At 43.4% G+C, this 23852-nt stretch overlaps 1 protein-coding gene across 1 annotated transcript in view; it reads right to left on the bottom strand.

Annotated features, from left to right (window-relative positions):
* The window catches only part of LOC122565047 (transcription factor 4-like), a 149129-nt gene extending 125586 nt beyond the window's left edge, over window positions 1-23543 (bottom strand). The window contains exons 1-3 of the mRNA XM_087976048.1: window positions 23000-23543; window positions 22305-22399; window positions 21689-21761 (exon numbers count right to left, since the gene is read on the bottom strand). Coding sequence (XP_087832174.1) covers window positions 21689-21761; window positions 22305-22379 — 148 coding nt within the window. The 5' untranslated portion in view covers window positions 22380-22399; window positions 23000-23543. The remainder of the gene's footprint in view (window positions 1-21688; window positions 21762-22304; window positions 22400-22999) is intronic.
* Between the last annotated feature and the right edge of the window lie 309 nt (window positions 23544-23852).

Genomic DNA, 23852 nt, shown 5'->3' with positions numbered 1-23852 from the left:
CCAATGGGACCAGCTACATTTTTGAAAAGGGAGTTTCCAACCTGCACATCTGCAATCCACTTAAGATTTGGAATACTGATTTAACAGCCTAAACATTAAACAAACGAACATACTATATAACTTAAAGATTATAAAATGTTGGGTATGGGGATGCAAATAATTGCCCATCACTTTATGCTACAAAATGATAAAAATTTCTTAAAAGTAACTATAAACTCACTAATTTCTGGCAGTGGTGACCTCTCCAATAATCTCTCCTCTCAAATCAATTTATACATTGCAAACTGAATAGAACAATTTTATGGGATACAAGAGCTTAGTCTGCAACTAGCTGAAGTTTTCCTAAAACAAATCTTCCATTTTACCAGAATATTTTAGTTATATCACAATATAGAAACATCAGACTGTAATTTTAGTGATTTAATACCAGGTCATTAGAGGTAATTTGTGTGATCAGTCTGTTTTAGGCTGCGTAAGAAAGAATGAAACATAGCTCAGATTTACAATAGCTTTAGCACAATTTGCTGACTGTTAAGCATTTTACTATGACATGTCATAGTTTCAACTCTAATACCCACTGTGGTTCCAGGTCACAAGATTTAAAAATGATTCCAGAGGATGAAAAGCAGGAAGCAAAATGAACTGTCATTTGGACACCACCAAAATCACCATGCTTAAAATCACAGATAACAGACAGTGTGCGAAGTCTCCTTAGGTTCCATTATAAATGCATTATTATACTTGACAGCTACATCTAGAGTGTCACAAAGACAAAAATTAAACAGAAAACACATTAGGTTAGTGCAAGCATTTTTGAAAGGTGGGCCGAAAGAATTTTCACAAGTATTGCACAGAATGGTGACTGCAAGTTTTCAAAATAAACAGATTAAAACGAGAGCAATAAATAATGTTTAGAACTTTGTTCTAGCATAAAGTTCCTCTTATGGCCAGAGAGGAATTACTCCACATTTCCTTCAAATTAATCTGCATTTTTCCACACAAAATTATACAGCTCTGAAGCGGGGTGGGGACTATATATTGGGACAGACGCGTAATGCAGTGGTGTGCGGCATACATGACGAACCAGCCATTCTTTTCCTGTCGTAAGATCGAGCAAAACTGCAAGCATCACGAGAAAGTGAGAAGTCTTAAAGTATAAAGATCAATCACTGTTCCTTTGAACTTCCAGACCACCAGCATCTCCACAGTTTTCAATTCCGAAATGCTAGGTCAAAATTTCATTGCAGTAACAAAGCAGTCCCTCATAGCCAATTATCTTCATTACTGTCAATTGTACACTAACATTTTCGGTAATGGAACAATATCCCCATTAAACAACACATGGTGAAATGAAGTTATGCTGGAGTAAAGAGGGGGTGACAATTGAAATAACTGCAGAGAGGCAGGGTCATGTCACCAAGTCACTCTTTGTTTACTAGTGCATAGTACAGGGTCTGTGTTTAGTAAGCTGGGAGTCAGTCCTCAACCGAGGAGATTCTAACTGCCTGGGTATTTTTTTTCCTTTTTATTTCCAAACACATCCCAAAAAAAAAATAATAACAGAAGGTAATGTCTCCAGTTGAGAGGACTTTTCCCCCCCTGCAGTACACTGGCTGTAGCCAGCCAGTTCTGAGTCAGTCCTCAACTGAGGAAATTCTAATCTCCTGGCTTTTAAAAATTTTCTTCAACAATACACAGTTTACAAAACAGTTAACATGAACATTTGTATACAGAGAAACAGCAATTTTACAAGGGAGAGGAGCAGCAAAGCCAGGCCCCAAACCCTACCATTCAACCAGTTTTCAGGAAACAAGGACAAACCTCAAATCCTACTTTGAATCACCACAAACAGTAACAAACACATATAGGACAGAGAATAGAGACCTCCCCCAGCAACCCACCCATCTCTCCCACCTTCTGGCTACACTCAGGCAGCCCACCCCTACGCCTCTTCCAGCTCTTGGTCTACCCCAGGCACCTTTCCACTTTCCTAACCACTCTTCGCACCTTCCGGTCACCTTTAGGACAGCCTGACCCAGTACCTGCCTGGCTTGACAGCACAAAGGATGGCCTACCTGCCTTCCAGCTCTGTCTGCCCTTATGAACCATCTGGCTCTTGCCCACCCAGACTTGGCTTCCAGCCCATGGACTGCCCTGACAACTTCCGGCCACCTCATCCCCTTCCCTGGCAAGGTGGCATGCAAGGCAGCCTACATGCTTTCCACATCTCAGCCTGTCCCTAGGTACCTTCTGGCTCACGGCATTTCTGACACACCTGTATGCAAAGAAACAGCAATTTTACAAGGGAGAGGGACAGCAAAGCCAGGCCCCAAACCCAACTTTTCAACCAGTTTTCAGGGAAATGAGGACAAAGCTCAAGTCCTACTTTCAATCACAAAACAGTAACAATGACAAGTACACATAAGACAGTCCAATTACATGTTTTAAAAAAAAATGCATAAAATACAGACCCCCCCCCCCCCAGCAAGTCACCCACCTTCTGGCCACACTAAAGCAGCCCACCCCTATGCCCCTTCCAGCTCTCAGTCTGTCCCATGCCCCTTTGGACTCTCGGTCTGCCCTGTCACACCTTCCGACCACCTCTAGGGCAGTCAGTCGTGCTTTTTCAAACCCCAGCATTTCAGTCAGGACAGCCTACCCACCTTTCGGCTTCTCTGACTGCCCTTCACACCTTCTGGCTACCTCTAGGACAGCCCGCCCCAGTACCTGTCCAGGGTGACAGCGCTGAGGACAAGCCTACCCGCCTTCCAGCTCTGTCTACCCTACATACCATCTGGCTCTTGCGCACTCTGACACATCATCCGGTCATCTCTTGGACAGACCATCCCCTTCCATGGGATAAATGCACGCAGGGCAGCCCACAAGCCTTCCAGATCTCTGCCTGTCCCAACACCTTCTGGCTCTCTGCCGGTCTGACACCTTCTGACCACCTTGAGGACAGCCCTTCCCGAGTTCCCCTTCTCATGACGACCCCACTCAGACTGGCCTACTCCCTTCCAGCTCTTGGGGCGACCAGCATCAGGATGGCCTACCTACCCTTCAGCTCTCCGGCTGATAGGTCATCCTAAAAATCTGAAACACATTGTGTGGATCAGGCAGTTTAAAAATCAGTCCTCAATAAAAATGAATACCAGTTAAACTGGCTAAATAATTCAGCCAGTTCAGGAATCAGGTTTCCCCCCAAAGAGCAGAAACCAAGTACAGCAGTAATACACGGTCTGTGGCCCAGTCGGCTTGGAGTCAGTCCTCAACTGAGGAGATTCTAATCTACTGGCTATATTGTTCAGCCAAAGCTTTCCTGAGTTGTCCAGGTTTACAACCCCAATCAAGAACCTTGTAGTCAATGAGGTCAACCTGGTTCCAATCACGACACCTTTCGTTTCCCCCCCCTCCCCCCAAAAGATTTCCGCTTCCCGGTAAGGCCTGCCAGACCCAGGGGAAGACAGTGCAGGTGATAAACTAATAAAGTGACAAGACAAAGTCAAAGTTAATCATCAACAAACCGAGTCCCTTCCAAATCAGAGTTCATTACAATAAACAAACAGTCATCTTCAAAAGGTAGAGTCCATTCTCAGGAACAGAGTCCACTCCAGTGTACAAAGTGCATTGTCAGAAGAAATACAGCGTTCACTCCAAACTGCAGAGTTCATTGCTAAAAAGAGTCCACAACAGAGGGCTAGTCCACTCGTGAAAGCAGCAAATGCACCCCCCACAGCACACAGGTTTCAGTCTCCAGATTCCTGGCCCATTGATAGAGAACCAGGAACACAGTGCATTGTAAAAGGTGCAGTTAACTCATAGGAGTTTGGTCCACTCCGAAGGCAGGGTCTACTCCCTAACTCCAGGATATAGCAAGTGCTCACCTCCCAGCACACACAAGTGTTCAGTCTTTGCAGAGGCCTAGTCCTAGGGTCAGGCCTATGCACAGGAACAACTCATCTGGAAAGCTATATTTTCTCACAAGAGCTCACTTCAAACACCAAAAAACAGTTCTTTGTTTTTTGTACGTATCTTCACTAAAAGACAAAAAAGGGATAAGCCCTGCCACAAAGGTCAACATTGTTTTTCTTTGAGAAAAAGGACAGAGTAACACACAGGGTGTTACCAGCCGGTGAAACAACAATCCCCTAATGCGAACGAGTTTCATCTGAAACACATTGTGTGGATCAGGCAGTTTAAAAATCAGTCCTCAATAAAAATGAATACCAGTTAAACTGGCTAAATAATTCAGCCAGTTCAGGAATCAGGTTTCCCCCCAAAGAGCAGAAACCAAGTACAGCAGTAATACACGGTCTGTGGCCCAGTCGGCTTGGAGTCAGTCCTCAACTGAGGAGATTCTAATCTACTGGCTATATTGTTCAGCCAAAGCTTTCCTGATTTGTCCAGGTTTACAACCCCAATCAAGAACCTTGTAGTCAATGAGGTCAACCTGGTTCCAATCACGACACCTTTCGTTCCCCGCCCCCCCCCCCCCCAAAGTCATCCAGGGATGCAGGCCTGATCTTTCACCGCAACAACTTCCCCCCCCAGGTCCACTTCCTGACTCTGTTCAGGTGATATGCACTGGACCGTGGCCAGACTGGTGTCTGGAACTTCTTGGGAGAGTTTTCTCCTCTTCTTCCAGTGGCAACGGTATCAAGGCTGCATCTACTTCAGATTAACATTTCCTCAATTCTAGAGGGAGGGAGAGCACCTGCAGCTTCTGCCAGGCCATCTGGCTGTCCAGAGGGGCCAGTATGTTTTGCTCCTGTCTGTTTGCAAGGTGATGCGTGTTTTTGTTCAGGACTATATCACGTACCTGAATTTTCTAAGCCCCAACACTTGACATAGCGTCAACCTCACCTTGTACCCATATAGGGCCATTTCAATGGTTTTTGCACCAAATTTCATCCCCTAAATTAAACTGCCCCTTTTGCTTGGAGGTGGCATTTGGCTGGCATTAGCATTCCTGCTGCCGTTTCACCCCCCTCCCCCCAAAAGGGTCTGGAAATATCAGGTTTAACCTAGTGCAGTCTTCGCCCCATCAGCATCTTTGCTGGAGCTATTCCTGTGGGGTGACCCTATAATTGAACAGGAAATGGGACAGTTTGCGATCAACTGACGCTGTTGGCTGCTGCTTTTTTTTTTAAGCCTGCCTTCAACATTTGGACGAGTCTTTCCACTAGAGCATTGGACCATGGTATGGAGCTGTCCTTATGTGCCAAATGCCATTTGACCTTAGGAAATATTTGAATCTCACGTGGTAAATTATGTCCTATTGTCCGTGACCAATACTTCCAAGAGTCTGTGCGTCGTGACTGATGCTCAGTTTCTCAATCATTATTCCACAGTTTTTTGAATGAACTTATGCATGTCCAACCACTTTGAATGGGCACAATGATCAGAAACATTGAGCTCATTAAAGAGACTGGCATAGTTGATATGCAACTGAGTCCAGGCCTTACGTGGCCATTCCCATGAACGTGGGGGTGCTGCTGATGGCAATGTTCTGTTGTATGTGGCACTGAACTGGCTGATTCCCCAAACATGTGCCACTGCAATCACCTGGGCCATCTTTCACTTTTGCTTTGGGAGGTCAAAGATGGACAGAGTCCAAAGGGACATTATGTATGAAAATCTCTACAAGGGGGACGGGGAGGAGGGAAGAGAAGAAAACAGCTAAATGGTACCCTCACCCTGATGGCCACCTTTATGTGTGGCTGCATTTAACAGCTACACAAGTACCAAGAGCCTTACTGAGGTTGTACTGGCCTCTGGTGTTGTGAATGATTCAACTGGCCTCACTGCTGCAGAATGCCCCAAGCAGTTAGATCATTCTGCACCACACCAGTCCTTTGTTGAGAAATTTGTGAAGAAAACACCTTTGACCATATATCCATCAGGTAGTGGTCAGCACGTAGTATTCTCAAAACCCTTTTCAGAAAAAGGAGGGTGGATCTTGAGTGGTTCTTTGGGCAGATTGTCCAAGTCTTTTGGCAGAATGCCTCATCACCAGAACTTTGCAAATAGAACCAGGACATTACTTGGCTGATGGTAAAAAGAGGCCTGAAAGATCCTTTATGCATACCCAGACTCTGCATCATTGCACGCTGGCCTCTAAGCAGCTGCAGAGGGGACAAGACTATCACACACCTCTTTCTGGAACGGGCCTGTGAAGGAAGCCTGGAGAAAGAGGGAGTGATTTTTGTTAAGATTCAAGCAGCTCCGTGACACGGGATTCGTGCTGTACAGTCTGTTCCCTGGGACACAGAGACAAACATCAATTGCAACTGAAGGACCATCAGCTTGGTGAAAGACACTATTTGGTCTGTCCAAAACTTGGCCTTCCAGTTGAAAGAGTTGACTCCGACTGAGTGTTGCAGACTGGTACATTCCAAAGGACTACATGCTGAGCAATGCACTAAAGCGGTGGACAGCTGCCATCAAGGCACAGTGGGGGGAAAACCCACTATAAAAGACCCTTCCGTCAAAGAATAAGGGGAGTCCAACCAGTAATTGGACCCTCCCTGATGCCTGAGCTAAATAAAGAAAGTCAAAATCGATGTTTGTTTCCTGTTCTGTAAGTAAAGACGGTACAGATGTGAACGGCTTCATGAACTATGTCCATAAAGATTTCCTTCTCAAAATAAAGTATACTTTTGAAATTAAATAAAAAGTTGTCCTTGTTGCATTATGCCACCAACACAGCTTTGTCAGCATCCAACCCTGGCCAGCAGATAGCTTCTTGACCTTGGAAATCCTGGATCACCCTGGTGGCGTTCAGCCAGTATGTGGCTGTAAACTTTACTCAGGACAATTACCCTTGCTCCCCACAGTAGTATGCTGTCTTCTAGTCTCACTGAACCCAAAAAGCTTCAATCCTGGTTGCAATGCCCCTTCTGTTTCCCTCATTAACACCAACTGTTTCATTTCACTAGGAGAGGATCTTTGTGTCCAGTCGGGTATTGTCAGCAGTGACTAGAAGGGTGTCCAGAAAGTTGAAAACCAAAACGGACTCCACCAGTGGAGTACCTGCCAGTGGGAGGTGGCTCAAGGCATTGGCATTAGTGGAAAAAAAAGCTAACTTTTGTGTTTTGAGGAAGGGTCACCAGACCCATCAGCTACTTGGCTTCCTGGACTGCATTCTAATTTGCAATGAGTAATGGTCCTGCACTGAATTCTACCAGAAGCTATGGGCGACACAGCCTGATCTTTCATCAGTGGCCTAAGCAGTGGTTTGTGATGTATTACTATGACAAATTCCCATCCATAAAAAAAAGGTACTGGTGAAACTTGCTCACAGCAAAGATGACTGCTAAAACCTTCCTTCTCCATGTGAACATACTTGCGTTCGGCATCAGCCAAAGTCCAGTAAGCATACACTATTGCCATTCCTCGCAATTGGGCCACTGGTGAGCCAACACTACTCCAATGCCATACGGGGAAGTGTTGCACATCAGCATTACTTCTCACTTCAGATTGTATTGGGCCTACACCTTCAATGACAATAGCTGCTTTTTAACTTCCCAAAAAGGCAGCTTCTTGGCTGTGTGACCATTTCCAAGCTGACCTTTTTTCAAACAGCAGGTGTAGGGTGCTAAGATGGAGGCCAGGCTATGTATGAATTTTCAGTAATAATTCACTTACCCATGAAGAGGCCTAAGCAGATGTGGGAGTTGAGGCTCTTTTATTGCCTTCACTTTCTTTTCCAATGAGTGTAACCCAGTTTTGATGACTAACCCAGGTCAGTCATTTGGGATGCCTCAAACACACATTTTTCCCTTCTAAGGCATATGACTACCTGGGAGAAACATTTAAGCACTTTGTCCAAGTTCTCCAAATCTTCTTATTGGTCTTTCCTCTGGTTAGTATGTCATCCAGATAAATGGTAATCTGGAGTAGCCCTTGTAAAATGTTCTACATTGTCAGCTGGAAGAGCGCTGATGATACCCTAAATGGCAGTCCTGTATATTGATATAAGCCCTTATGGGTATTAATTGTGGCATATTTCGGGACTCATCTAGTCGCAATTGCAGGTGGGCATGACTTGTATCCAGCTTCATAAAGGATAGTATCCCCACCAACGTTGCATACAAGTCCTCTACACAAGGGATTGGATATTTATCCAGCTGTGCAAATTGGTTTACCGTTTGCTCAAAATCACCACAAAGGTGAACAGAGTCACCAGGCTTCACAATCAGCACGATTAGTACTGCCCATTCTGCAAACTGCACTGGTGTAATGATTCCTTTGCTCTCCAGCCTCCTAATTTCCACCTCTACGTTGTCTGCAAGGCAAATGGCATGGGGTGGGCCTTGCAAAATCTCAGAACTGCATCCTGGTCTACATGTAAAGCTGGCTTTGGCCTCTTTGATAGTCCCAAGCCCTTCTTGAAAAACCCCTGAGTATTTCACTAGGACTTCACTGAGGTAGCCATTTTCTAATCAGAAAGAAATGTTGAGCCAATCTAGATGACTCTTTCTCAACCAACTCTGCCTCAATAGTCTTGGGCCCGAACCTTTTACGGTCAGTGGTAACTGCACCAACTGCCTCTCATAGGAGACTGGAACCGAAATCGCACCCTCCATTTACAACAGTTCCCAGTGAATGTTCTCAGTCTTGCTGAAGTCTTGCACAAACCCAAGGGTGGAGTTCCAGGCAAATCTCATTAAAGACATATTCTGCAACCACAGACACAGCGGCACTGGTATTGGTCACCCAGTTCCTATGGTGGTCATTTAACAAAACATTAACTTTAATTGACTCCAATTTAGGTGTCGCTAAACAATTTAACTGTTCCAACCAACGTGTAGGGGGACTCGCCAGGGTACCAGCCTACAAAGGTTTCCTATTCAAGTCAAGCCCTGTAGGACTCCTTTACTGTCTCGGTCTGCCACTGGTAGCAGCTACAATGGCTCGCCGGCCCAGATCCTGGAAAACTGTTTAACCACTTGTCTGAGGCTTGACTTTGTTGTGGGGTTCTGCTGTGGATTAGCCTAGGACCCCTTACTCAGGGCATGCCATGCGTGAGGCTCTGTGATTGCCTACATTCAAGCGGTGTTCCCCAAGCTCAGTTGGGCAGATAAGGGTGTCCACTTGCATTAGGATGTCTTGTAGTTCCCATGCTCCACTTATTGCATTTTCTAATGACAAGGCCAGCTGTAGCGTCTGCTTGAAGTCCAGTTGGGCTACCATTAGTAGGCACTTCTGCATGGTTACATCATTAACCCCTCAAAGTCTCTCAGCATCTCATTCAGGGTTAACCCAAAATCACATGCTACTGCCAGTCGTCACAACTTGGACAAAAATTCCAAATATACATTCCAATGGCTCTCTAACAGCTGAATAAAACCAATAGGGTCTAAAGGTTAGAGTTGCAATATTCCTTAACCTATCAATTCTTGGAAGGTTTTAGTACCTGAAGCTTCTGGGAAAGTTAAGCCCCTTATAATTTAAAATGCTGTGGGTTCACATACTGCCAGAAGGATTACTCGTTGCTTTTCATCTGCAGCTCCAATTTCATTTACCCAGGAAAAAAATACCGAAATCTTTGTACATACTTGGCCCAGTCTTTGACAGCAGGGTCAAATGAGTCAAGCTTCCCAAATAGAGGGATGATGCCAGAAATGCTTACCCCAACTCCAAGATGATAGTTGCAAGTAATGTTCTTCGGGCACATCCTGTTTTCTCCCATCGCCACTTAAATAACTGCACAGAGGCCAGTCTAGTCACCAAGTCACCCTTTATTTACTAATGCACAGCATACTGGCTATGGCCAACCAGCTTGGAGTCAGTCCTCAACTGAGGAGATTCTAACCACCTGGTTATATTAGTCAACCAAGCCTTTCCTGAATGGGGCTGTTAACATGGGCCAATCAAGAACTTTGTGGTCAATGAGGTCCACCTGGTCTCAGTCAATAACAATGAAAAGCAAATCAAAATTTAATGGATTTGAACATTTACTCTTAGTGGTTTGTTTTACATTGTAATGTCCCAGGATGTTTGACATCTCACATATGATAGAGATGTACTACAACGTGAATTCTCATTAACTAATACAGAACATGCTACACCACAATGGTTGTGGTGGCAGCGGCCAAGAACAAAGGTTTCTATACAAGTCACTTGAACTCAATGGGGAAGACTTCCTTTAAGATTACTGCTGGCTGACGCCCATGTATCAGGAGGTAAAAACAATGACTGCAGATGCTGGAAACCAGATTCTGGATTAGTGGTGCTGGAAGAGCACAGCAGTTCAGGCAGCATCCAAGGAGCAGCGAAATCGACGTTTTGGGCAAAAGCCCTTCATCAGGAATAAAAGGCAGAGAACCTGAAGCGTGGAGAGATAAGCTCGAGGAGGGCGGGGGTGAGGAGAAATAGCATGGAGTACAATAGGCGAGTGGGGGAGGGAATGAAGGTGATAGGTCAGGGAGGGGAGGGTGGAGTGGATAGGTGGAAAAGGAGATAGGCAGGTAGGACAAGTCCAGACAAGTCATGGGGACAGTGCTGAGCTGGAAGTTTGGAACTAGGGTGAGGGGGGGGGGGGGGGGGGGGGGGGAAAGGGGAAATGAGGAAACTGTTGAAGTCCACATTGATGCTCTTCAACCATGTCGTACAACTCCCAGGTCATTTCCTTGGGCCTGAAGCTCTTCAACCATATCGTGAAACATACTCGCTACCACAGCCACATTTGCTTCCTCAGTGCCTGCCTCCGTAACCAACTCATCCCACACGGACTCTGGACCACCTTTAAACCAGCAGAGCTCGGACCCGAACAGGACAAACAGTAGGCTACAGATTCAAAAACACCAGCAACGGTTCTCCTTCAAGATCCTCCGCTCCACGCTTGCAGCAATGCGCCGGCACCTAACCTCTCTACAGTCAACCCTGCCTCAGCTGAGGGCCACACTCTCAGAATTGCAAAGGACCCACTCTGTACTACATCCTCAGGAGAATTCATACTCTCAACAAACAGTATTTCAATTCCATCTCAAACATCAAAAACTGTAAGTACAACAAACTTTTATCTACCCACCTCCATAACCAGCACTCCTCAAACATTCCAGAAGATTCCCCTGACCTGGGAAACGACACAGATGCCATTAGCCATGCGGCTGATGCAGCTGCCACCCCCACGCTGATTGATGTCACTTCCACCCCCATCATGGCCACTCCCACAACCACTTCCACCCCTCACAATTCCTCATGCATCACACGTGACATCACTTTCGCCCCTCACATCATCACTGGTGCCACACGCTCAGTGACTTCCGCCACCCCTACTGCCGTGGTCACCACCACTTCCGCCCCCACCAGCGCCACTCACCTGCATTCTGCTGACGTGCCCCCCACAGACCCCACTGTCACTATCCCCACCCCCCAGAACCCCGAGAGGAACACTACCCCTTCTCATGACTCTACCCCCATTCCCCCCACCACCACACCCACTCCAGTTACAGGTTCCAACCCCACACCATATCCCAGCTCCCAGCCCTGCCGAGTTTTCACCATCCCTCCAGACCTCCCCCTCACGGAGGACGAACGATCAGTCCTCAGCAAAGGACTCACCTTCATCCCCCTCTGTCCACGCAACAATGAATTTAATACACGCCGTGACATCGAACAATTCTTCCGTCGCCTCCGTCTCAGAGCTTACTTTCACAATCAGGATTCCCGCCCACCTTCCAAGGACCCCTTTGCCCACCTCCAACACACTGCATCCACGTGGACACCCCGCACTGGACTATTACCTGCCCTTTACCTCTTCATTTCCAACTGCCACCGGGACATTAACCGCCTCAACCTGGCTACCCCCCCACCCCCACTCCAACCTCACCCTCACAACGAGCAGCCCTCCAATCCCTCTGCTCCAATCTCAACCTCACCATCAAGCCAGCGGATAAAGGGGTGCAGTGGTAGTCTGGCACATTGACCTCTACACCACTGAAGCCAAACACCAACTCGAGGACACCTCTTCCTACTGCCCCCTCGACCATGACCCCACCCCCCCATCACCAAACCATACAGAACCTCATCACCTCAGGAGATCTCCCACCCACACCTTCCAACCTCATAGTCCGGGAACTCCGCACTGCCCGGTTCTACCTCCTTCCCAAGATCCACAAGCCTGACAACCCTAGCCGACCCATTGTCTCAGCATGCTCCTGCCCCACTGAACTCATCTCTACCTACCTCAACACTGTCCTACCCCTAGTCCAGGAACTCCCCACATACATTCGAGACACCACCCACGCCCTCCACCTCCTCCAAGACTTCAGTTTCCCCGGCCCCCAATGCCTCATCTTCACCATGGATATCCAATCCCTCTACACCTCCATCCGCCATGACCAGGGCCTCCAAGCCCTCAGTTTTTTTTCCTCTCCAGACGTCCCCAACAGTACCCTTCCACCGACACACATTCGTTTGGCCGAACTGGTTCTCACCCTCCCATTTCCTCCAGACCAAAGGGGTAGCCATGGGCATACGTATGGGCCCCAGCTATGACTGTCTCTTTGTTGGCTACGTAGAACAGTCTACTTCCATAATTACACCGGCACCACTCCCCACCTCTTCCTCCGCTACATTGATGACTGTATCAGCACCACCTCGTGCTCCCGCAAGGAGGTTGAGCAATTCATCAACTTCATCACATTCCACCCTGACCTTAAATTTACCTGGACCATCTCTGACACCTCCCTCCCCTTCCTGGACCTCTCCATTAATGACAACCGACTTGACACTGACATTTTTTACAAACCCACCGACTCCCACAGCTACCTGGATTACACCTCTTCCTACCCTACCTCTTGCAAAAATGCCATCCCGTATTCCCAATTCCTCCGCCTCCGCCGTATCTGCTCCCAGGAGGACCAGTTCCACCACAGAACACACCAGATGGCCTCCTTCTTTAGAGACCGCAATTTCCCTTCCCACGTGGTTAAAGATGCCCTCCAACGCATCTCGTCCACATCCCGCACTTCCGCCCTCAGACCCCACCCTCCAACCGTAACAAGGACAGAACGCCCCTGGTGCTCACCTTCCAGCCTACCAACCTACCAACCTTCGCATAAACCAAATCATCCGCTGACATTTCCGCCACCTCCAAAAAGACCCCACCACCAGGGATATATTTCCCTCCCCACCCCATTCTGCCTTCTGCAAAGACCGTTCCCTCTGTGACTACCTGGTCAGGTCCACGCCCCCCTACAACCCACCCTCCCATCCTGGCACCTTCCCCTGCCACCGCAGGAACTGTTAAACCTGCGCCCACACCTCCTCCCTCACCTCTATACAAGGCCCTAAAGGAGCCTTCCACATCCAAAGTTTTACCTGCACATCCACTAATATCATTTATTGTATCCTTTGCTCCCGGTGCGGTCTCCTCTACATTGGGGAGACTGGGCGCCTCCTAGCAGAGCGCTTTAGGGAACATCTCCGGGACACCCGCACCAATCAACCACACCACCCCGTGGCCCAACATTTCAACTCCCCCTCCCACTCTGCCAAGGATATGGAGGTCCTGGGCCTCCTTCACCGCCGCTCCCTCACTACCAGTAGCCTGGAGGAAGAACGCCTCATCTTCCACCTCGGAACACTTCAACCCCAGGGCATCAATGTGGACTTCAACAGTTTCCTCATTTCCCCTTCCCCCACCTCACCCTAGTTCCAAACTTCCAGCTCAGCACTGTCCCCATGACTTGTCTGGACTTGTCCTACCTGCTTATCTCCTTTTCCACCTATCCGATCCACCCTCTCCTCCCTGACCTATCACCTTCATCCCCTCCCCCACTCACCTATTGTACTTTATGCTACTTTCTCCCCACCCCCACCCTCCTCTCGCTTATTACTCCACGATTCAGGCTCTCTACCTTTATTCCTGATGAAAGGCTTTTGCCCGAAACGTCGATTTCGCTGCTCGTTGGATGCTGCCTGAACTGCTGTGCTCTTCCAGCACCACTAATCCAGACCCATGTATCAGGAGCCAATGGTACAATAAACCTAGTTTGATGACACGTCTTAGCACATTTTTGGGAATATCAAATTACGGTACAATCCACTCATTAGCAATATTGTCATTTTACTAAATTTATACTTGAAAATTCACTTTAACAACTTTTATAAAGGAGAGAAGTGCTTCAGCTACTTAGTGAGTTTCTCCAATGATGCCAAGATATTCAAACCATTGCAAATCAATTTATGTGAAAGAAGAATATAATGACTCAATAATAAGAAACAATTCTTAACTTTAGGGTGAATTTAACAGAAAGATTATGGGGCTATTTAAGTAAATAAACTCATTTCAATCTAAAATAAAACTGGCAAAATACTGTACAAAACATCGATATGAATGCTGCACAAATCATACTTAAAAATATTTTTCATTGATTTCCCCACATCCATGAGAACGTCATTCTTTTCTAAGCTAATAATACAAAGGAAAAAAACTTTTGCAAAACTATTTATAGCCAACATAAAACCAGGAAAAAGCATATAAATGACAAATAGATCCCATTGTTCCTGTTTACTCAGAATTCAGCAAGTATTTTGGGTAGTCAGGAAAATTAATTCTGTGGGTACTTTTGTCTTTATATATATAAAAACCAGGAAGTCTGGGAGACTATTTTAAAAAGGTCTAACAATAGGGATGAAGTATGGATCAAATATGCTGAAACACCTTTAAACTATCACAAGCCACCATTTTACACACTTAGGCCAATGAAAATCAAAATCTATGAACAAAGGAGGTTATACAGTTAAAATATATTACTCGTTTATTTTTTCATCAAGCAATGATGATTTAAAGCATTAAGAGATCTGTACATTAACCTCAGAGTCAGGTTGAAACATTTCAAAAGTGCATGATCTATGACTAAAATTCTAATCTGGCTGAAGCCACCTTCTCCATTTTCTCAGCATCCAGAAAAAGGAATCTATTTTGCATTAAGAATAACTTCTACGATATTGCTAAGAAAAAAAAATTCAGGGTTTTAGCACAAAAACCCACATTTTTCAATCAGCAACTCAAGGAAAACCGATGACTTCTTATCAGTGCATTATATTTTAAAAGTTTATCAAAATTCCCAGGTGGTTCAATGAACTACTTTCTCAATTTTAGCTATTAGTTATTTTCTAACAGGAAAAAACATTAAAACTGTCATCAGCATTGAGGTGCCATTTGGCAGTGTTCTGCTTTCTCCTGAGTGGTATAAATCAGTGCTACTGGATCACGCAATTTGCAAAAGAAAGTATGGCGCTCATATGGTGCCTGGCTGCAACATAAACACATCAAATTGTGTCTAATGTATTACAGTACTCCATAATGTGCTATGCTGCGGTCAAGTAGTAAATGTTTCAGCAATGCTGAAACTCAGGTACGTTCTGCACCTCAATCTTTTGAGAATCTGATTTTTAAAAACAGACTCAACTATAAATTCAAAATAAAGAATGATCAGAATGAATTTAGTTCATAAAGTTCAACAAGAGAAACAGAAACTGTCAACACAAAATAGACAATAAATCCAGACTTAAACACTTTCCCAAAACAGATTAAGAAAGAGATCGTAAGTTCCTTGCAAAAGGAGTGTTCAGATGCTTTCTGAATAAAACCACCAATAAAGACAACTTGATCGTTGTATTTTAGGATCGTATCAAGTTGAACTTAAGAGCACCATAGAGGAATAAAATTAATTGCAGGGTAGAAGAGAACAGGTTGATTTGAAAAAAATAAAATTCACCACAGCTGTAACAGAATTACTAATTTACAAAAGCAGCAGAATTAAAACATCTCTTAATTCAAAACATTGCTTAACTGAATTGCTTTTAAAGCACAAAAATATTTCAAATTTCAGCAGATACTACAGCGTCATTTGTGCATTTCAGAATTCAAATACAAAAAGTAGGCAGAGGTAACAGGATACTGTCAACAGTATTTTCTATCTGCAGGTGGGGTGAACCATGTAACAACCCAAAACAGGCCAATAATGCGAGACTGAACACTAAGTTAGAAAATGAAAGTAAGCGACACTCAGCATTTAAATAACTGCAGTTATTTCTCATTGATATCCTGAAATTTGCCCCTCAATATAAACAATGGACTAAAACACATCAGTAAAAGGTAACACTACAGGACCTTCACACAGGACAGGCTGTTTTGCAACAAAATAACTTGTTCTGGTTTTGGCAAAAATCAAAATGTCAGGATCAAAAATTTAAGTTTAGTTCTATTGTAGGTACAAATGATAAATATCCCTATGGACATGTGCATTATCTACCTTTAAAGAATCCAAACATCATGAAAATGGATACACATTCCAAAAATAATTAAAGCACACAATACCATTTTTCTGACACCACAGTTTGAAAAAAAGATGAAAGTTCAACAGTTGCTGAGGTGATACAGTAATCAAAGAGATACACCAGGACTGTTTACTTAAAAATCACTTAAATGGGTCAGACAAAAGGGTTTGACTTGAGGTGTTACTGGTGATTAGATGAACTAAGTGTGAAACTATTAGCCTTTTTGTCTGAGCTCTGCCTGTTATTTCCTGCACTGAAAATTCCCTAGGGAGTGCCCTGTGTTACCCCTGAAACTTCACCCAGGGATATTTCTTGCCAGAAGGCCAATAGCAATGCTAGAGAACTAAACATAGACCCTACAAAAAACAACTCACAAAAGCAAACTACGGTTTCTGTAGAAACTTGAGATCACAGTACTTAATCAGCTGTTAATGCTTCGCACACAGAAGTATGCACCCCACATTAAAAACTTGCTTGCGAAGTATCATTAAAATTTTAAAACTATTCAACACAATAAAGATAAAGACCAAAAAGACTTAAAGACCTCAACCATATACTTATATGCAGTAGCATCTTTCAACTTCAAAAAATGTTTACAAGCACTTCAAATGGCATAAGGAAAATTCCAAGCCAAAAGGAGAAACGGAGTGCAGCAACCGAAGAGATTCATTTTAAAAAGTGAATCTTAAAACAAAGATATATGTGGAGAACAAATTCAAACATGGTTGTCATTGGCAGTCATAGGGAATTGGGGGCTAGCACGCAAACGAAACATGCTGCTAATAGCAAGGAAACCGTGCCCTGAATTTTAAACACAAATATTGTCACACATTTGTATTTTCATTTTGAATGATACCACCCAAATTACAACGCATTTTTAAAAATGGTGTCTGGTTCCCTCCATCAGTTAGATCAATGCACCTTTTCTTTTAAACTATTTATTTTAAACAAATTGGTTGAACAAACTAAATGTATCACCCTTTCAAAACAAAGATTTGCTGAAACAGCTTCAGCCTTTTATTTTAAATATTAGAATATTTACAAGCACCTTGTGTAATGACTGCGCCATTTAAGTTGAACAGTTCAAGTCAACTAGTGTATAAACTTTTATGTACTGTCTTCTAAATTACACAGAAGTGCCTTATCCTCAAATGATAACAGAAAACCAATGACAGAAAATTTAGTAAACAACTGGCTGATTCTTATAATGACAATTCTTATAAAACTTGTTCTTCCAAATACATGGGAAGTTATTGCTCATCCATCCATAAGTTAAACTGCACAATGACCAAAATATAATAGCAAGACCTTATAATGCACGATAAGGTCAAAACTAGTCATTGCAGAAAGATTTAAAAAGTTCCCACTAAAACATGCCAAATACACTGTCTTCCACTTTCACTCATGAGTTTGTTGGAATCCCTGGTCATAAATATCCATGCAATAATGCCTTATCAACCTAGATGCAGTCCACCATAAAAGGCATTCCTGCTTTCACACTCAAGTGCTGAACATATAACTGCTTTGAGACATGAAAACATGCTTTCAACAAACTTTAAAAATGGCATGTTAGGTATTGCAATTCAATTTTTGAAGCATTTTCAGTTCCCAAGTTAAATGAATCCTTCTGTATAAAACTGGTAGTACAAAGTCAGGATGTTACAATTAAAACTACACAAAGACTCAAAACATCTGTTCCTACAGTCCAGAAAGAGCCAGTTGGGCATGTATTCTGACAGGTTTAAATCCTGCAAAATTTTTCCCCTCCAATCACATTTTCCATGAACTTTGCTCAGAAATCTAAAGTGTTTTGTTGTAATCGTTTTAAGAAACTTCAGCAGCATTAAAATCTCCCATCTTTAATATTCTTATTTGACACCGTACAGATCAAAGAATCATTATCACTATTTTCTGAAATTAAACACACAAAATCTCATGTTAGTCAGGTATTAAAATCTTAATTCATACCATGAACAGTTAACCAAACAAGCAAACCTCACAAATATATCAAGAAAGTTTAACTGCACAAATATTCGAGCCCTATATATTCTATATTTGCTATTTCAAAACCTTATTTGGTCTATACTCAATTACTATACAAAAACATGTACAATTGTTACAGATATGTGTTTGCTATTTAAGATGATCAAACTAAGTGCATTAAATCAAGCACCTTTAAAATAGCAAAGATGTCCCAAGGAGCATTAATAAACAGAACTTTGGCAAGCAGCGAGGTACAATATTACAGCAGATGACCTAAGGATTGGTCAAAGTAGTAAGTTTTAATTATCACCTTATAAACAGCAGTAAAGAGCTGTGACAGAAAACAAAAACTACAGTCAAAGGCTACAGCATCTGAATGAAAAGTTATCTTGAAGTACTTAAAATCAGGGATGTACCACAGGCTAGAAGTAATGGGGTTCAGTGATTTGAGGGTAGCAGGCTGGAGGAGGTTGTAGAGATTTTGTTCAAATGGAAGCCAACATGGGTCAGCAAGCAAAGAGGTGATGATGTGTGAACGGAACAGTTTGGACATGGGCATGAGTTTCATTTAATTGAGTGTGGAAGATAGGAGGCAGGCCAGAAATAAAATCGGAATAAATCAAGTCTGAAGGTTAAAAAAAAGCAGTGATGAGAGTGCAGCAGATGACAAGAGACAGGGGCGAAGTCATGCAATGTTATCAAGATGTAAAGCAGTGCAATACCTCCCGAAAGCACAGGACTTTGGGTATTACTCAGACTTGTAGTTTAACCTGGTTGTCATCAAGACCACAAAACATTTAAAAGTCATTGCTGAAATATTCATATTTACCAGAATATACTTCTCTAATATAGACTAAAAACAGAAATTATGCACAATCAGAAAATAGCAATTGCTAGTTACAAAATACTGAACGCATAAGGGTTTTCGACTTTTCATGATTGGCTCTCCCATAAAGTGCCATTAAGAAAAGTAGCACTATACCAGGGAATTAGTCAGAGGCGTGAATCAAACACAGGTTTATATAACTTGTATTATCAAAAACAAAGAACAACAAGTTATGGTAATGTCAAGCTCTGGCGTGAAAAACTTGTAAATCACCATTGTAGTTTTCAATTTTGTAAATTTATAGAGAACATCTAAATATACCAAATCAAATCGGATGTTGCCTAATGGATTAACATTTTCACCCTTGCATTTACTTTTATTTCACAAAGTGTAAGAACACTTAAAATACTTCCCTGCCCAGAAAATTTCAAAGCACAGTTACAAATATTAAAAACAAAATACTTTAAAATTTACAAAGTGCATGTACCTTAATACAAAAATAGATACTGTGCTGGGAACTAAAGGCTGTAATTCATTGTCAGGATTCAACAGGCTTTCAAACTTCTTTTCTAGCTCTCCTTTTCAATGCTTTGGGGAGAACCCCAAAGGTGATGGAGATCTTAAGACCTCATGTTGCCTATTTCTGGAAGGCTTGCTGCATCTTGTTCATCAAAATCTTGCCATCTGCCGTCAGCTTGAGAATCTGACACCTGCCATCTGCTGAGATGCTACCAGAGGCCAAAAGCATAGAGGAACTGATGCCTGTTGCAGGTAGGACAGCCGTCCACATCAAAGTATCACCACTGGAAACTAGTCTAGGGAGGCGCGATCACATCAACAGCAAGGGCAAGATGGTGGTTCTCAGCAGACAATCCCTCCTCTTATCAGGTTCCTTGATCAGGTTCTTTATCACCCCTAAGCCATCCTAAGAGCCCACAAGTACCTCCACATGGATTGAATGCCCTGCTCCTTGCATAGCAAACCTACAGCATAGTCAGAATCGGATGTGGGGAAGGAAAGCAGCACATAGACTTTTTCCACTCTAAAATAAACAGGATAGAAGTGGGGTCCCCATTGCCCATTTATCACCCTCTGCCCTGTTTACATACTCACCAACTCCACAATCCCCAAGTCAATATAATGTGTCACAGGGACAGTAGCGATTAGACATAAGAGCCAAAAATCAACTGAAAAATATCTGTCCCATTATTATTTCTTAAAACATCAGCATGTTTTGGACTAGATAGCTCGAGGAAATAATTTGCAGCATTAAAATCAGAGGAAGATGTGAGTGAGAGATCACTTATTTATTGGACGGTGAATTTCAGAAAGCATTGATGCTAGTTAACAAACAATAACTGCTACTGGGTTACATTTTGCTCACTGTGGTTTTGAACTTGTTATGTCACAAAAATTCAAGAGTTTGTGATTTCTCATGTTTCCCTTGGAGTTAATAAATTGTTTTCTTCAAATTGATATCACAACACAATACAACTGAAGGTCTTTGTAAGACCTCAAAAAAAAGTTCAAGTTTTCAAACTATACATCTAAATCAGGAATCTGATTGATAAAAGTCAAAAGAATCAATCACTTGTGGCAGAAAAAAAATGTTTGTACCCAAAAAACAACATTTTACATTTCCATTGCACATTTCTTTCTTCAAAGTAATATCATACAATTGTAAAATGTATTATATAATCTTTTTAGAAGGAAACTTACTAAAGCTGTCCTATCTAAAGTGGGCAATTTTTTTTAAAAAACAAGCAAGCATACTCTCCAACTAAATCATGACATTCATTTGCATGGTATGGAAACAAATTTGCAATCATTAACCTATTTAAATAGTGTCTATGTCCACATACAGTATTCAGTTTTAAAGATGGGTTCTTAGTTTAGATTCCAAGGATTATATGCAACAGATAGCAAGATATACATTGCAATCAACTGGCATTTTTTCATCATTGGATACAATTATAAAACCAGAAATGCACAAGTTAAGAAATGAGACATCAATCCTATGCATACTGTAAATACAGGAGGTGGTCAGTCATCTTGCATCATATTTAATAGAAACATTATAGCTTCTCTAGCAAAGATGCACATATATTGACAAATAAGTCTAACATGACAGCCACTAGACAAGATGTGCACAGCTACACAAAAAAAAACTCAGTTTCTGGTAAAAAACACATTACAACTGCTACCCGAAATGAAAGACAATTTAGCTCAAGTGAAAACCTCTGTCACTGTTAGGATTTCATCGAATTACATCGCAAAAATCAGAAAAAATCACATAATTCCTACAAAGATCTTTTTTGGTCTGGCAAACCATTGCTTCTTTTTATTGCTTCAGGCTGCTTTCCACGATACCTTACTCCATTTCACATTCCCCACGGATTTCCCACTTGTGAATAACTATGCAAATTTTCAATATAGACCACAGATTTAAAGATCTAAAACAGACTTGTTCTTACGACATACAACCTCCACACAAGTGCAGATCCAGAGCCTGAAGATAAAAAGCATAATACAATATTCATGTATGCAACACCCTGCCCACAACAAAACATGAACATACTGTACCTGTGCCCCCAAACTGGTTGCTTCCTAATGTGGTTGGTCGGTTCTTTCCATTAGATGCAGGCGGGGAAAACATCTAAGAAATATAGAACAAGTATCACTTGAATAAAAAGATTTTACTACAGGTTGTCAAATCATTGCTTCCCTCCCTCTCAGAGCAATTAGTCTGAAAAAAAAAACAATACTGCCTTTTTGCCATTTATTGACAGAATATTTTAGTTATCTAAATTCATTAAAACCACAACCAAACTCGCAATCGACACTATGTCCACTCTCAAAGCGCAGCATTTGCTTCACGTAAAGACTGCATTTGGACTACCATCTTGCACCACAAATTCTAAGGATCAAACATACAAGTATTCTCAAACAAAAGATTGCCAAGTACATACACTGCTGGAGCTTTGACACTACCACCACTGGTTAGTGGCTTTTACAGAAACTCCTCAACATCCAAGTCGTTGTACACATAAAAAGAATTTTTAAAAATTAAAAATCTACAACGTTGAGACATCGACTAGCTACTCTGAAGTGGTTATTTACTTCGTAATTACATTACAACAGAGATCCTGCAAAGAAAAATATCGGTCACAAATACATAATACACCGCCATAATCCTTACCGCACTGAAATCCAGCAAGTCGCTGAGTTCTTTGTCCGTCCCTATGGCTGCCATTCGCTGCTGCTGAGGATTCATTTTGACAAATTAAAACACCCCTAAAAGAAAGGTTAAAAAAAATGGAAAGCAAACCTTACTACCCTCGATTATACGTGATGTTAACCACGAGAATCAAAATATACCAATCCCTTCGACTTAAAGAGAAAAAAAAACGATTTGACATGGTCTTTTTAAAAAATACCAAGCAAGAAGTGCGAGAACAAGACCACTTTTTAACAAACACTTTGCCGGCAGATCATATTATCTATGCACTAGGACAGCTCGAGGCGAAGGATCAATTTTTGAAGGGGGAAAAAAAAGTTCATGGAAAATCATTAACTACTAAAACTACCTCAGCTTCTCGCAGATTGTATTCATTTCTTAATTCAATCCCAACCATCCGAGGCAAACAAAATTTTGTACATGTGCGCCCCTCGCTCAAAGCGAGTGGCTACAACAACTTCCAAGACATAAAAGCAGCAAATTCACTTATTTCCAGAGCTCTACGGATCGGAGACCCATCGCTCCCAAATGGGCCGACTGCTCGGCCCAGATTACAATTTTTTTTAAAAAACTTGGATTTGCCCCCACAACCCCGGTCGCGCAGACAGACACAACTTTCTGCTCCGCAACAATAAAAGTACACGCCGTTTGTTTACCTCTTCGCTGAGCATCCGAAAGTCAACATTCAAGGGAAGTGAAGCAGGACTGAAAAAAAAACCACCGCCGACGCCGCAAATCTCTCCGCCCTTTCGCAGCAGTTAGATATCTCCCGCAAAACTTCAGAGGGCTCGGGCCAACAGCAAACCTTCACCGATCCTGCTTACACCGTGACAAATGCATTCCCAGCGGCCGACATATTTACTCTCTTCAACACCAGCACATTGGAGAGGCGGCGAGATATCCATGCGCCAACATCCGGGAGCTCATCCAAAAAAAAACTACTTCGGAATAAAGCGGATTATACAGACACATTTAAAAAAAATGTTTTTTTTAAACTTCCCCTCCTCCCGCGACTCGAACCTGCGGCCACCCCCCACGGTATGAAAGGACTGAAAGTGGGGGGGGAGGAGGAGGAGGAGAAGGAGAAGGAGGAGTATGGGTGGGCTCCGGGCGAAAGGCGCGGCGAGCTTCGCCGGGACAATCTCGCGCGTAGGTGGACGACGGTCGGCTCGAGCGCGGCTCGCGGCCTCTCTTTGACTGACAGCTGCCAACGCCGGCGCGCGGCGTTCGGCCAATCAACGGTCCGGGACGGAGGAGGAGGGGGAGGTGGTAGGTGGAGGGGGTGTGGCCTACAGCCGGCCGCTGCCGCCCTCGGATTGGCTCGACAGGGCAGGCCGAGTCCTCCCCTGTTCCTCCTGTCCCTCCCTCCCCGGTTCCCGGCGGTACGTCCCACCCTCTCGAGTTGAGGGGGCGTGGCCCCGGCTGGTTGCGGTTGTGGGGGGGGGGGATGGGAAAGAGGTTTGTTGGGGGAGGAGGGAGGGTAAGACCAAGAAGTGAGTTCGCTGTTGT

The sequence above is a fragment of the Chiloscyllium plagiosum genome, unplaced genomic scaffold, assembly GCF_037043375.1.
Source record: "Chiloscyllium plagiosum isolate Xiang-an unplaced genomic scaffold, Cpla_swu_hap1 HiC_scaffold_28, whole genome shotgun sequence".
In the NCBI taxonomy this organism is placed as follows: Eukaryota; Metazoa; Chordata; class Chondrichthyes; order Orectolobiformes; family Hemiscylliidae; genus Chiloscyllium; species Chiloscyllium plagiosum.
This window is presented reverse-complemented; position numbering and strand designations above follow the sequence as displayed.